The 11,526-nt window shown below is 41.0% G+C and overlaps 1 protein-coding gene across 1 annotated transcript; it reads right to left on the minus strand.

Annotated features, from left to right (window-relative positions):
* Positions 1 to 1,284: 1,284 nt before the first annotated feature.
* LOC128616808 (uncharacterized) lies at positions 1,285 to 9,944 on the minus strand. The gene is made up of 5 exons (XM_053639622.1): positions 9,934 to 9,944; positions 6,849 to 6,934; positions 4,993 to 5,635; positions 4,794 to 4,890; positions 1,285 to 1,676 (listed from the first exon to the last, which is right to left on the minus strand). Exons 1-4 carry the CDS (start codon positions 9,942 to 9,944, stop codon positions 4,803 to 4,805), a joined length of 828 nt encoding a protein of 275 aa, XP_053495597.1. The 3' UTR covers positions 1,285 to 1,676; positions 4,794 to 4,802.
* Positions 9,945 to 11,526: the final 1,582 nt, after the last annotated feature.

Raw genomic sequence — 11,526 nt, forward strand, 5'->3', positions numbered from 1 at the left:
TTGAGGACATCGCTCCATCTGTTTGCTTCGCAGTGTTTGTTGCTCCCGTTTCCTGCTCCATGGACAACATCGCTCCTCCCTCTGGCCTCGCAGAGAACTTCGCTCCCCCTTCAGACCTCGTGGAGAGCATTGCTCCCCGCTCTAGCATCATGGGGAACGTCACTTCCCCCTCAGGCTCCGCCTTGAGCTTCGTTCCTCCGGCTGGCTATGCAGTAGCCATCACTCCGCATTCAAGCCAGGCCGGGGATATCATGTTGTCTCTCTGCAGTGCGGACTGCCCCACACCTGAACCTCAGAGAAAATGCCCAGTTCCTGTCTGAGGTCGACGTCATGGCCAACTGAGTTCTGCTCATGCATGAGTCTGCTGACATGGCCGACCAAGTTCTGCCATCTTGTTCCGCTGAGGACGTTGCTCTGCCGTTGAAGCTGATGACCCACCTTCCCATGCCTGGGTGCTATCTACTGACCCCGGCAAGCCTGCCCCAACCTCATGCCTGCTCCGCGGCTCCTTGAGGAGCCTGCTATCTGTTGGACAATGCCTGCCTTGGGACCTAAGGGGGCGTGAAGACATTTTGCCCAGAGGGCCAGGACCACCGGGGGAGGGAGTGTTTTCTGGTGCTCCGGGAGTAGCTCCTTTTGGGGGGGTGGGGGGGAAGGGGGGTTCTGTCATGTAATATCAGAGAATGAACACTGGACTACAGTTCCCTGCAGCCACTTCACCTTACTGCATCACGGTCACATGACCATCTACACCTGAATCACGTTCATGTTAACGAGCACTTATGTGTATTAGCCACAGTTTGCACTGCACTCCTTGTCTTACGTTTGCCTTTCTTTGCCGTTGTCTCTGTTGCTGTGTTTATGGTCTTTGTTTCACAGTTTTTCTTTGCCTTTGTGTTTTGCCACAAGTTCTATTGCTGCTGTTTTGTGTTTCGTTTGTATTTAAATTAAATCTAATCTGCACTCACATCCGTCTCTACAATATAACATAGTTACTATACTACTCCACTAGAGTTACTATTCTAAAGTTGCTATAGTAGTGTATTCACATTAACAAATTTATAAACTAGAATGAATATTGTATTTACATATTTATAGCACAGTAACTGTAATATTACGGCGCTAGCTGTGTTACTAGATTACACAATAACATTACCATATAACAAAAACATTACAACTACTGTTACATTATTACAATCCAATTTAATGTATACGTTATTATAATTCTATTATAGTAAACTTACTATACTATTATGCTAACATTACTACATTACTATACTATTCAATTCAATTCAATTCAATTTTATTTGTATAGCGCTTTTTACAATAGACATTGTCTCAAAGCAGCTTTACAGAAATATCAACATGGTATACAGATATTAAAGGTGCGAATTTATCCCAACTGAGCAAGCCACTGAGTGGCGACGGTGGCAAGGAAAAACTCCCTAAGATGTTTTAAGAGGAAGAAACCTTGAGAGGAACCCGACTCAGAAGGGAACCCATTTTCATCTGGGTAACAACAGATAGTGTGAAAAAGTTCATTATGGATTTATATGAAGTCTGTATGGCCTTAGGAGCAGCCGTAGTCCCAGCAGTCTGGAATTAAAGAAGATTTGAGCTCCATCCAGAGGCAGAAAGGATCTGGATCTCTAGTATCTCCATAAATTCGTGTGGGGCTCGGCGAAAGGAGAGAGGGAGAAAAAAGATAATTATGACTGCGAAGTAGTAGAACAGAATCTAGTCAGGGTAGGCTTGAGTAAACAAATACGTTTTAAGCCTAGACTTAAACACTGAGACTGTGTCTGAGTCCCGAACACTAATAGGAAGACTGTTCCATAACTGTGGGGCTCTATAAGAGAAAGCTCTTCCCCCTGCTGTAGCCTTCACTATTCGAGGTACTGTCAAATAGCCTGCATCTTTTGATCTAAGTAGGCGTGGCGGATTATATAAAACCAAAAGGTCGCTTAGATATTGTGGCGCGAGACCATTTAGTGCTTTATAGGTTAATAAAAGTATTTTATAGTTAATGCGAGATTTTACTGGGAGCCAATGCAGTATTGATAATATCGGTGTGATATGGTCGTACCTTCTAGTTCTAGTTAGGACTCTAGCAGCTGCATTCTGGACTAACTGGAGCTTATTTATATTCCTACTGGAACATCCAGACAGTAAGGCATTACAGTAATCTAATCTAGAGGTGACGAATGCATGAACTAGTATTTCCGCATCATGTAGTGACAATATGTTTCTTATTTTAGAAATATTTCTGAGATGAAAGAAGGCTATCCTAGTAATATTATCTACATGAGCATCAAATGATAGGCTGGAGTCAATAATCACTCCAAGGTCTTTAACTGCTGCACATGATGAAACAGAAAGACCATCCAGAGTAACCATGTGATCAGAAAGATTACTTCTAGCTACACGTGGGCCTAATAAAAGTATTTCTGTTTTATCAGAATTAAGTAGAAGGAAGTTAGTTAACATCCAATGTCTAATGTCCTTTACACAATCCTCAACTTTACTAAGCTTCTGTCTGTCCTCTGGCTTCGCTGAAACATACAACTGTGTATCATCAGCATAACAGTGGAAGCTAATTCCATGTTTACGAATAATTTGACCTAGGGGTAGCATATATAAAGTAAAGAGCAGTGGGCCTAAAACAGAACCCTGTGGAACTCCAAAAGTAACCTCAGTACGCATGGAGAATTCACCATTTACATCTACGAACTGATAACGATCGGTCAGATAAGACCTGAGCCAGGAGAGGACTGTTCCCTTAATACCAACAACATTTTCTAATCTATCAAGGAGAATAGTGTGATCTATAGTATCAAAAGCTGCACTAAGGTCGAGTAACACAAGCAGAGAGACACAACCCTGATCGTAGGTCAGTAGAAGGTCATTTACTACTTTAACTAATGCTGTCTCTGTGCTATGATGAGGTCTAAACCCTGACTGATACATTTCATGAATGTTATTCCTATCTAAGTACGAGCATAACTGCTTTGCTACAACCTTTTCTAAAATCTTAGAGATGAAGGGGAGATTTGATATTGGTCTATAGCTGGACAATTGAGACGGGTCAAGATCAGGTTTTTTAATCAAGGGTTTAATAACTGCTAATTTAAGTGATTTAGGTACATAGCCAGTGCTTAGGGAAGAATTGATTATATTTAGAAGTGGTTCAATTACTCCTGGACAAATCTGTTTAAACAAACATGTAGGTACGGGATCTAGTATGCAAGTTGATGAATTGGCTGAAGAGATTAATGTAGCTAGTTCGGTCTCTCTAAGCGGAGCAAAATACTCTAAACATTGATCTGATATTGCTACATTGTCATGTAATGGGTTTGTTACAGTACTGTCCGGTTTTTTTTAATGGCCTGTATTTCACGTCTAATATTTTCAACCTTATCAATGAAAAATTTCATGAAATCTTCACTGCTATGTAATGATTGAGTGTTTCTCTCTGTAGTGGTTTTATTCCTAGTTAATTTTGCTACTGTGTTGAAAAGGAATCTAGAATTGTTTTTGTTGTCTCCTATTAAGGTGGAGAAATAGATTTTTCTAGCATCGCCAAGAGATTTCCTATATTTCAGTAGGCTCTCCTTCCATGCTGTTTGAAATATCACCAGTTTGGTTTGACGCCATTTACGTTCTAATTGTCGAGTTGTCTGTTTTAAGGTTCGCGTTTGATCGTTATACCAGGGTGCTAATTTTTTTTCTCTAATTATTTTCCTTTTGAGTGAAGCCACTCTATCTAGCGTGTAGCGGAGTGTTGACTCCAAGCTTTCAGTCGCCTGATAGAGTTCTATGTGATCTGACGGTGATCCAAATCTAATTGATGTTTCTGCGAGGTTATTTATGAAGCTCGGTGCAGTAGCTGATGTGTAGGTACGTTTTACGCGGTAGCGAGGCGAGGTGGAAATATTATGATCAATTCGTATTATGAACGAGATAAGATAATGGTCTGAGACAACTTCAGACTGCGGAAGAATGATAATATTTTCTATACTTAGTCCGTATGTTAGTATGAGGTCAAGAGTGTGACCACCATTATGAGTAGGCCCGATTACGTTCTGATTAATCCCTACTGAATCTAAGATGGACACAACCGCTAATCTTAGAGGGTCTTCCAGGTTATCAAAATGAATATTAAAGTCTCCGACGATTAATGCTTTATCTACAGACACAACCAGGTTTGAGACAAAGTCTGCAAATTCACTAAGAAATTCAGTATATGGCCCTGGGGGTCTGTAAATAATAATTAGAGGAATTGACTTATTTTTTGTGGCTACATAACTTATACTGGTATAAAGAATTTCAAAAGAATTAAATTTATGCTTAGGTTTTTGTGTGACGACTAGATTTTTACTATGGATGAGACCAACACCTCCTCCTCTACCAGTTGAACGAGGCTGATGTACATAACTGTATCCAGGAGGACTGGCTTCATTTAATGCTATGTACTCGTTTGGTTTAATCCAAGTTTCTGTTAAACACATTAAATTACATTCCTGATCAGTAATGATGTCGTTAACAATAAGAGCCTTAGACGCAAGAGATCTAATGTTTAATAGTCCTAGCTTCAGATCAAAAGTGCTGGCTGTGCATTCAATATGATTTAATTTTATGTTAATTAGGTTACGAAGATAGACTTTCCGAGATTTTCTATATATTTGTATAGCTCGGGGAACAGACACAGTATCTATAGTATGTATTACCGGTGCCGGATTTTTAATTGAACATTGATTATACTGAATGTTGTTATTATTGGAGGATGTACTTACGCTAGGCAGTCACTTGGAGTGTAGCGCCTTGGAAATGTTGTCTGATAGCAGTTCCGCTCCAAGGCTGCTGGGGTGCAGGCCATCAGGACGAAACAACCTAGGACGCTCCCAGAACAGATTCCAGTTATTGACAAACACCAGATTCTGCTCATTACACCAAGAGACTAACCAATCATTTAATGCTAGAAGTCTACTGAACTTTTCTGCTCCACGTCTGTATGTGGGAAGAGGTCCAGAGACGATGATCTTCGCGGTGGGTGATCTGCCTCGTACCGTCTCGATCAGGCTGGAGAAGTCCCTCTTCAGAACCTCCGTCTGCCGCAGCCTGGTGTCGTTCGTCCCCGCGTGCAGCACAACCGCTCCAATGCGCTCGTCCTTCTTCAGGATCCCGGATACCTGCGCAGCGACATCAAGGACACAAGCACCAGAAAAACAGTGTGTGCGCACCTTACCTTTAGATGAGGCTACACGGACGTTCCGCACAATGGAGTCCCCGACGATCACAGCGTTGGGTCTGGTCTGGCGGAGAGGGGCGAAGCGGTTCCTGGTTGGAATCTCGAACACCGGAGGTGGAGAGGGTCCAGCCCGCGCCTTCCGCCGCTGGTTCACCCAAGGCCCGAGGTGTGTTGGCGCCGGCGTGACGGAGACCACGGCTGGGAAAGTCCTAGGTGCACGGTCCCTACACAGAGAAACACACGGCGTAGAGGGGCTGGGAGTGGAAATACCACGCTGTGTGCTTACCTTGGATATGTGGGCAGAGGCACAAGATGCTGGGCCTGCTTGTCGAGTAGGCCGCGGATCTGCTTCTCCACATCCTCCAGTTCCAGCCGCACCATGTGAAGCTCGAGCGAGTCCTCATCTGCACTCAAAACCGGAGAGACAGCAGACATAAGGTTACTAGACAGATTTTCTACACTACCGTACTACTAAAATGTACTGTAGTGCTACACTAAAACTTCTGTGCTACTACAATAAAAAATTAAATTAAAAGACCAATACACAAAAGTTATTACACTGCACTAGTGTAGCAGTGTAATAACTTTTGTGTATTGGTCTTGTAAAATTTTGTATCTTAATCTTTAATCTTGTAAATTTTAACAAATTTATACACTAGAATTACAGAACTAAATTTAACACTGTACTGCACCATGACCTAAATATTTCTGAATATATTATAGTTACCCTAACATACTTTAGTATACTATACTGCAATATACTATACTATACTATACTACTGTATGCGCTACACTAGATTTACTATAATAATATACTCTACTCTACTGCTACTCTCACTGCTATGCTGTAGTAAAGCTACCACACTATACAGTTACTATACTACCACACTAAATTTACTACAGTACTTGATATACTGTACTATCAGGCTGAAGATACTATACTACTACTTTACTAGTATACTACAGTATTTACAATACTTCTATCCTCTACTATTATAAGTTACTATGACATTACTCTATACTGTTGCACTGTAATAAATTACCTCACCATACAGATTACAGATCAAATGGCAATTACATTACTTGATTACATTAAGTCGGAGGCTAGAGGAGAAAGAGCAAGGGATTGAGTATGTGAGGTTAGATGAAAAAAGGGAGAGAGGGATTCCTGCAGGAGCTTTAAAGTGGGAGATGAGGTCTGCTTTATCGTACAAACCACATGAAGAAGAAGAACAAGAGCTAAACACTTACAGACGGGTATAACCCCCATCCCTCCATCCTCCATCTCTCTGTCTGTCATACTCCCCCCACTTGCTCTATTTCCCTCCATGTTCCTTCTTTCTTTCTTTCTTTCTTTCTTTCTTTCTGTGTACAGTAGCAAAACTCTCTGAAATGCTTATAGGTTTGGAGGAATGACCAGAGAGGTGGTTCAGCTATGCTGTATCCTGTAATGCACTGCTGCTTAACAATGCTTAAGTAAAGACTGGGTGCTAAATATTAAATGCTGATGCTTCTCTTCTCTTCTCTGTCTCTCTCTCTCTTTGTCACTCCCCCACCCTCTCTCTCTCTCTCTCTCTCTCTCTCTCTCTCTCTCTCTCACTCTCTGGTTCTCTTCTTAGAGGTTTAATAAAATACTCCAGCCTATTTTCACACGTGTCATATCTCTGCAGTGTCTTTCCACTGCTGCTGGCCAGACACATACACACATACACACATGCACACACACATACACACACACACACACTCTCTCTCACACACACACACACACACACACACACACACGCCCATGTTATTTAAATGTCTGTGCGGTCTGGGAAAAAGATTTCAATGTACTGTTGAGAGAGACAGAGAGAGAGAGAGAGAGAGAGAGAGAGAGAGAGAGAGAGAAGTGCAGTTGGATGATGAATATTTGAATGCCTGATCAGTCCAGACATACACACACACACACACACACACACACACACATAGGCATTTGTGTAATAACTGATTGTTGCCAATTTGATGTGTTATAGAATAGAATAGAATTAGAATAAAATAATAAAATAGAATGTTAGTGCACATTTAACTTTAAAGTCTGTGTTGTCTTTTGCTGAGATGGTCCCAAAATCTCGGGGGGTGTGGGTGTATGTGTGTGTGTGTGTGAGAGAGAGAGAGAGAGAGAGAGAGGGAGAGAGAAAGAGAGAGAGAGACTGAAGAAATACAGTAACACCAATTGGGTCAGTTACAGTAACACACAGAGTCATGTATTGCTGTCCTTATGGGGATATTAGATCCTCGTAAACCTACACACACATACAGCACAGTACAATATACAGTATCTCACAAAAGTGAGTACACCCCTCACATTTTTGTAAATATTTGATTATATCAACACTGAAGAAATGACACTTTGCTACAATGTAAAGTAGTGAGTGTACAGCTTGTGTAACACTGTAAATTTGCTGTCCCCTCAAAATAACTCAACACACAGCCATTAATGTCTAAACCACTGGCAACAAAAGTGAGTACACCCCTAAGTGAAAATGCCCAAATTGGGCCCAAAGTGTCAATATTTTGTGTGGCCACCATTATTTTCCAGTACTGACTTAACCCTCTTGGGCATGGAGTTCACCAGAGCTTCACAGGTTGCCACTGGAGTCCTCTTCCACTCCTCCATGACGACATCACGGAGCTGGTGGATGTTAGTGACCTTGGGCTCCTCCACCTTCCGTTTGATAATGCCCCACAGATGCTCAATAGGGTTTAGGTCTGGAGACATGCTTGGCCAGTCCATCACTTTCACCCTCAGCTTCTTTAGCAAGGCAGTGGTCGTCTTGGAGGTGTTTTCGGGGTCGTTATCATGCTGGAACACATGCTGGGATCATGCTCTGCTTCAGTATGTCACAGTACATGTTGGCATTCATGGTTCTCTCAATGAACTGTAGCTTGCCAGTGCCGGCAGCACTCATGCAGCCCCAGACCATGACATTCCCACCACCATGCTTGACTGTAGGCAAGACACACTTGTCTTTGTACTCCTCACCTGGTTGCTGCCACATACGCTTGACACCATCTGAACCAAATAAATTTATCTTGGTCTCATCAGAACACAGGACATGGTTCCAGTAATCCACGTCCTTAGTCTGCTTGTCTTCAGCAAACTGTTTGCAGGCTTTCTTATGCATCATCTTTAGAAGAGGCTTCCTTCTGGGACGACAGCCCTGCAGACCAATTTGATGCAGTGTGCGGTGTATGGTCTGAGCACTGACAGGCTGACCCCCCACCCCTTCAACCTCTGCATCAATGCTGGCAGCACTCATACATCTATTTCCCAAACACAACCTCTGGATATGACACTGAGCACGTGCACTCAACGTCTTTGGTCAACCATGGCAAGGCCTGTTCTGAATGGAACCTGTCCTGTTAAACTGCTGTATGGTCTTGGCCACCGTGCTGCAGCTCAGTGTCAGGGTCTTGGCAATCTTCTTATAGCCTAGGCCATCTTTATGTAGAGCAACAATTATTTTTTTCAGATCCTCAGAGAGTTGGCCATGAGGTGCCATGTTGAACTTCGAGTGACCAGTATGAGGGAGTGTGAGAGCGATGACACCAAATTTAACACACCTGCTCCCCATTCACACCTGAGACCTTGTAACACTAACAAGTGTCATGACACCGGGGAGGGAAAATGGCTAATTGGGCCCAATTTGGACATTTTCACTTAGGGGTATACTCACTTTTGTTGCCAGCAGTTTAGACATTAATCTCTGTGTGTTGAGTTATTTTGAGGGGACAGCAAATTTACACTGTTATACAAGCTGTACACTCACTACTTTACATTGTAGCAAAGTGATATTTCTTCAGTGTTGTCACATGAAAAGATATAATGAAATATTTACAAAAATGTGAGGGGTGTGCTCACTTTTGTGAGATACTGTATGTAACTCTGTTAAAAAACTAAACAAAACAAAAAAACTTATGTGGAATGGCCAAATGTCCCCACAAAACTTTCAGATATTCTTTTCACTAAAGGTAAATTTGGTCCCAATGAAGAGATAAAATCATGATATATATACACACACCTTACAGTAACATTAATACCAGTAACAGTAATACCAGCTGGGCCACACGCATGTATGTATTATTGTATAAGGATATTAGGTCATCACTATAAACCTACAGAGATATACAGACACGATATCTAAAAAAATAAAAATAAAAAATAAAACTTTATGTATGGGGACCAGCCATGTCCCCACAAAATGGCTACAGTCTTAAAAAGCTGCAGTACAATCTTAAAAGTCCTATTTCATTGTATTGTTGTAACAGATGCTATTCATCATATTCACACCAATCACTTATTACAGACAAATGCCTGTATGTATGTGTGTGTGTGTGTGTGTATGTGTGTGTGTGTGTATGATGGAAACTGCAGAAATACAGTAATGCCAGCTGGGCCACACACACTCATGTATTGTCCATGTAGTCCTTATGAGGATATTAGTTTCTCACTAACACACACATACACACACTGTCTGTGACGCAAAAGAATAAGAATAAACTTTTGTGGACTGGCCACATTTCCCCACAAATCTGTCAGATATTCTTCTTTCTAAGGGGAAATTTGGTCCCCATAAAGAGATAAAATCATGGTGCACACAGACACACAAACACACACACACACACACACACACACACACACACACCTTGGGACCATCTTAGCAAAAGGTTAACTGAGAAATACAGTAATACCACCTGGGCCACACACACAGTCATGTATTGTTGTCCTTATGGGGACCAGCCAAATGTCTGCACAAAACAGTCAGATATTCTTATCATCAAGGGGACATTTGGTGCCAAGGAATAGATAAAATCACACACAATAGATCTACTGTATCAACATATATGTGTGTGTGTGTGTGTGGTGTGTGTGTGTGTGTGTGTGAAAGTAAAACAGGTGTAAATGGCGCCGGTGCCTGGAGTGTGTTAACAAGAACTGAACGTTCTTGAGTGAATCCCAGAATAGAACAGCTGAGTCCTTATGATTCTCATTAAGGGGACGCAATTACTCCTCTTAGGTTGGAATCACATGACCTTTGACCCTTTCAGTAACAAATTGAAGCATGACTATGCATGACCGTGATTTAAAATTACAGTGAATCACATTGGACTATCTATCTATCTATCTATCATTCTGTTCATCAGTACATCTCCGTCAGAGTCATTAAATGTAAATGTATGTATGTTTAAATAATCCTTAAACTGAAGGAATGTTAAGCGTGCTCCTGCTGTATATGTGTGATATATCTATATAAATATTTCTAATGTAATATAAGTGGGGTAAACGTGGAAACAACTGTTCACTCTCCTGTAGCAGCACCTGTCCTGTCCCCGCAGACGAAACACAATATCCCCCGGTGTGTGTGTGTGTGTGTGTGTGTGTGTGTCTATGCATGAGCCTTTGTGTGTCCTATGTGTCACTGCAGCACGAGCATGATTGATTGTGTGCTAATCCGCACAGGTCTGATATTTTTAACTGCACAGCTTCTTCGTTTTCCTATTGTGTTACACACAAATGTACACACACCCACCCACACACACACACACATACACACTCTTAAACTACTATGTATTTACATAGTACTATAAGATAGTCATATGTTTATAATTAAATGTAGTGTATGTTATAATTACATTGATCTGAAATAAGACTAAAGTAAAGTTAATTTACCAAAATACTACCAAAATTTTGTTAGGGGGAGGGGGTTTGGAACTCTTCAAATAAGAAAATGTTAACATGCTAAATGTGTTTTGCCCAATTAAAGGATGTTGGATCAAAAAAAACCCAAATGTTTCATTTTGCCTCTAAAACCAAAATTTTAACTTATATGAGCTATTTCATCTGACAACAGAACAACATGGTGCTAATGTAAATTAAAATTTTGACATCCTGTCCTTAAATCAACCTACCAGACACATTCATAATGGTTCTTCGCTATTGTTTCAAACACTGTTTACCACCAATCAGATGTCTTAGGAACAGCGACATCACTTTCTTCACTCATAAATATTCGTTTGAAATGGTCTGCAATTAATGACTCATGGAAAATAATGTTTCAGGCATGAAATGTTAAATGAATTCAAATATTACAGCAAAATTATCAAATTTGTTACATATTTCAGTGTAGTTATAGTGGGCTGAGACTGGCAAAAAGTGCTGTAGATCTCATTTATTAATGTTTTAAATATACTTTATTTATCTGTATCCGTATTTACATTTACATTTACATTTATTCACT

This window comes from Ictalurus furcatus, chromosome 2 (assembly GCF_023375685.1).
Source record: "Ictalurus furcatus strain D&B chromosome 2, Billie_1.0, whole genome shotgun sequence".
In the NCBI taxonomy this organism is placed as follows: domain Eukaryota; kingdom Metazoa; phylum Chordata; class Actinopteri; order Siluriformes; family Ictaluridae; genus Ictalurus; species Ictalurus furcatus.

Excerpts from the sequence above, each read along its gene's own strand:
- LOC128616808 (XM_053639622.1), bottom strand. Across the intron at positions 5,636-6,848 it reads TCTAAGAAGAGAACCAGAGA|CTTCACATGGTGCGGCTGGA; the intron begins GTGAGAGAGAGA and ends GACTCGCTCGAG. Across the intron at positions 4,891-4,992 it reads TACAGACGTGGAGCAGAAAA|GTTGTTTCGTCCTGATGGCC; the intron begins GTTCAGTAGACT and ends GGAGCGTCCTAG.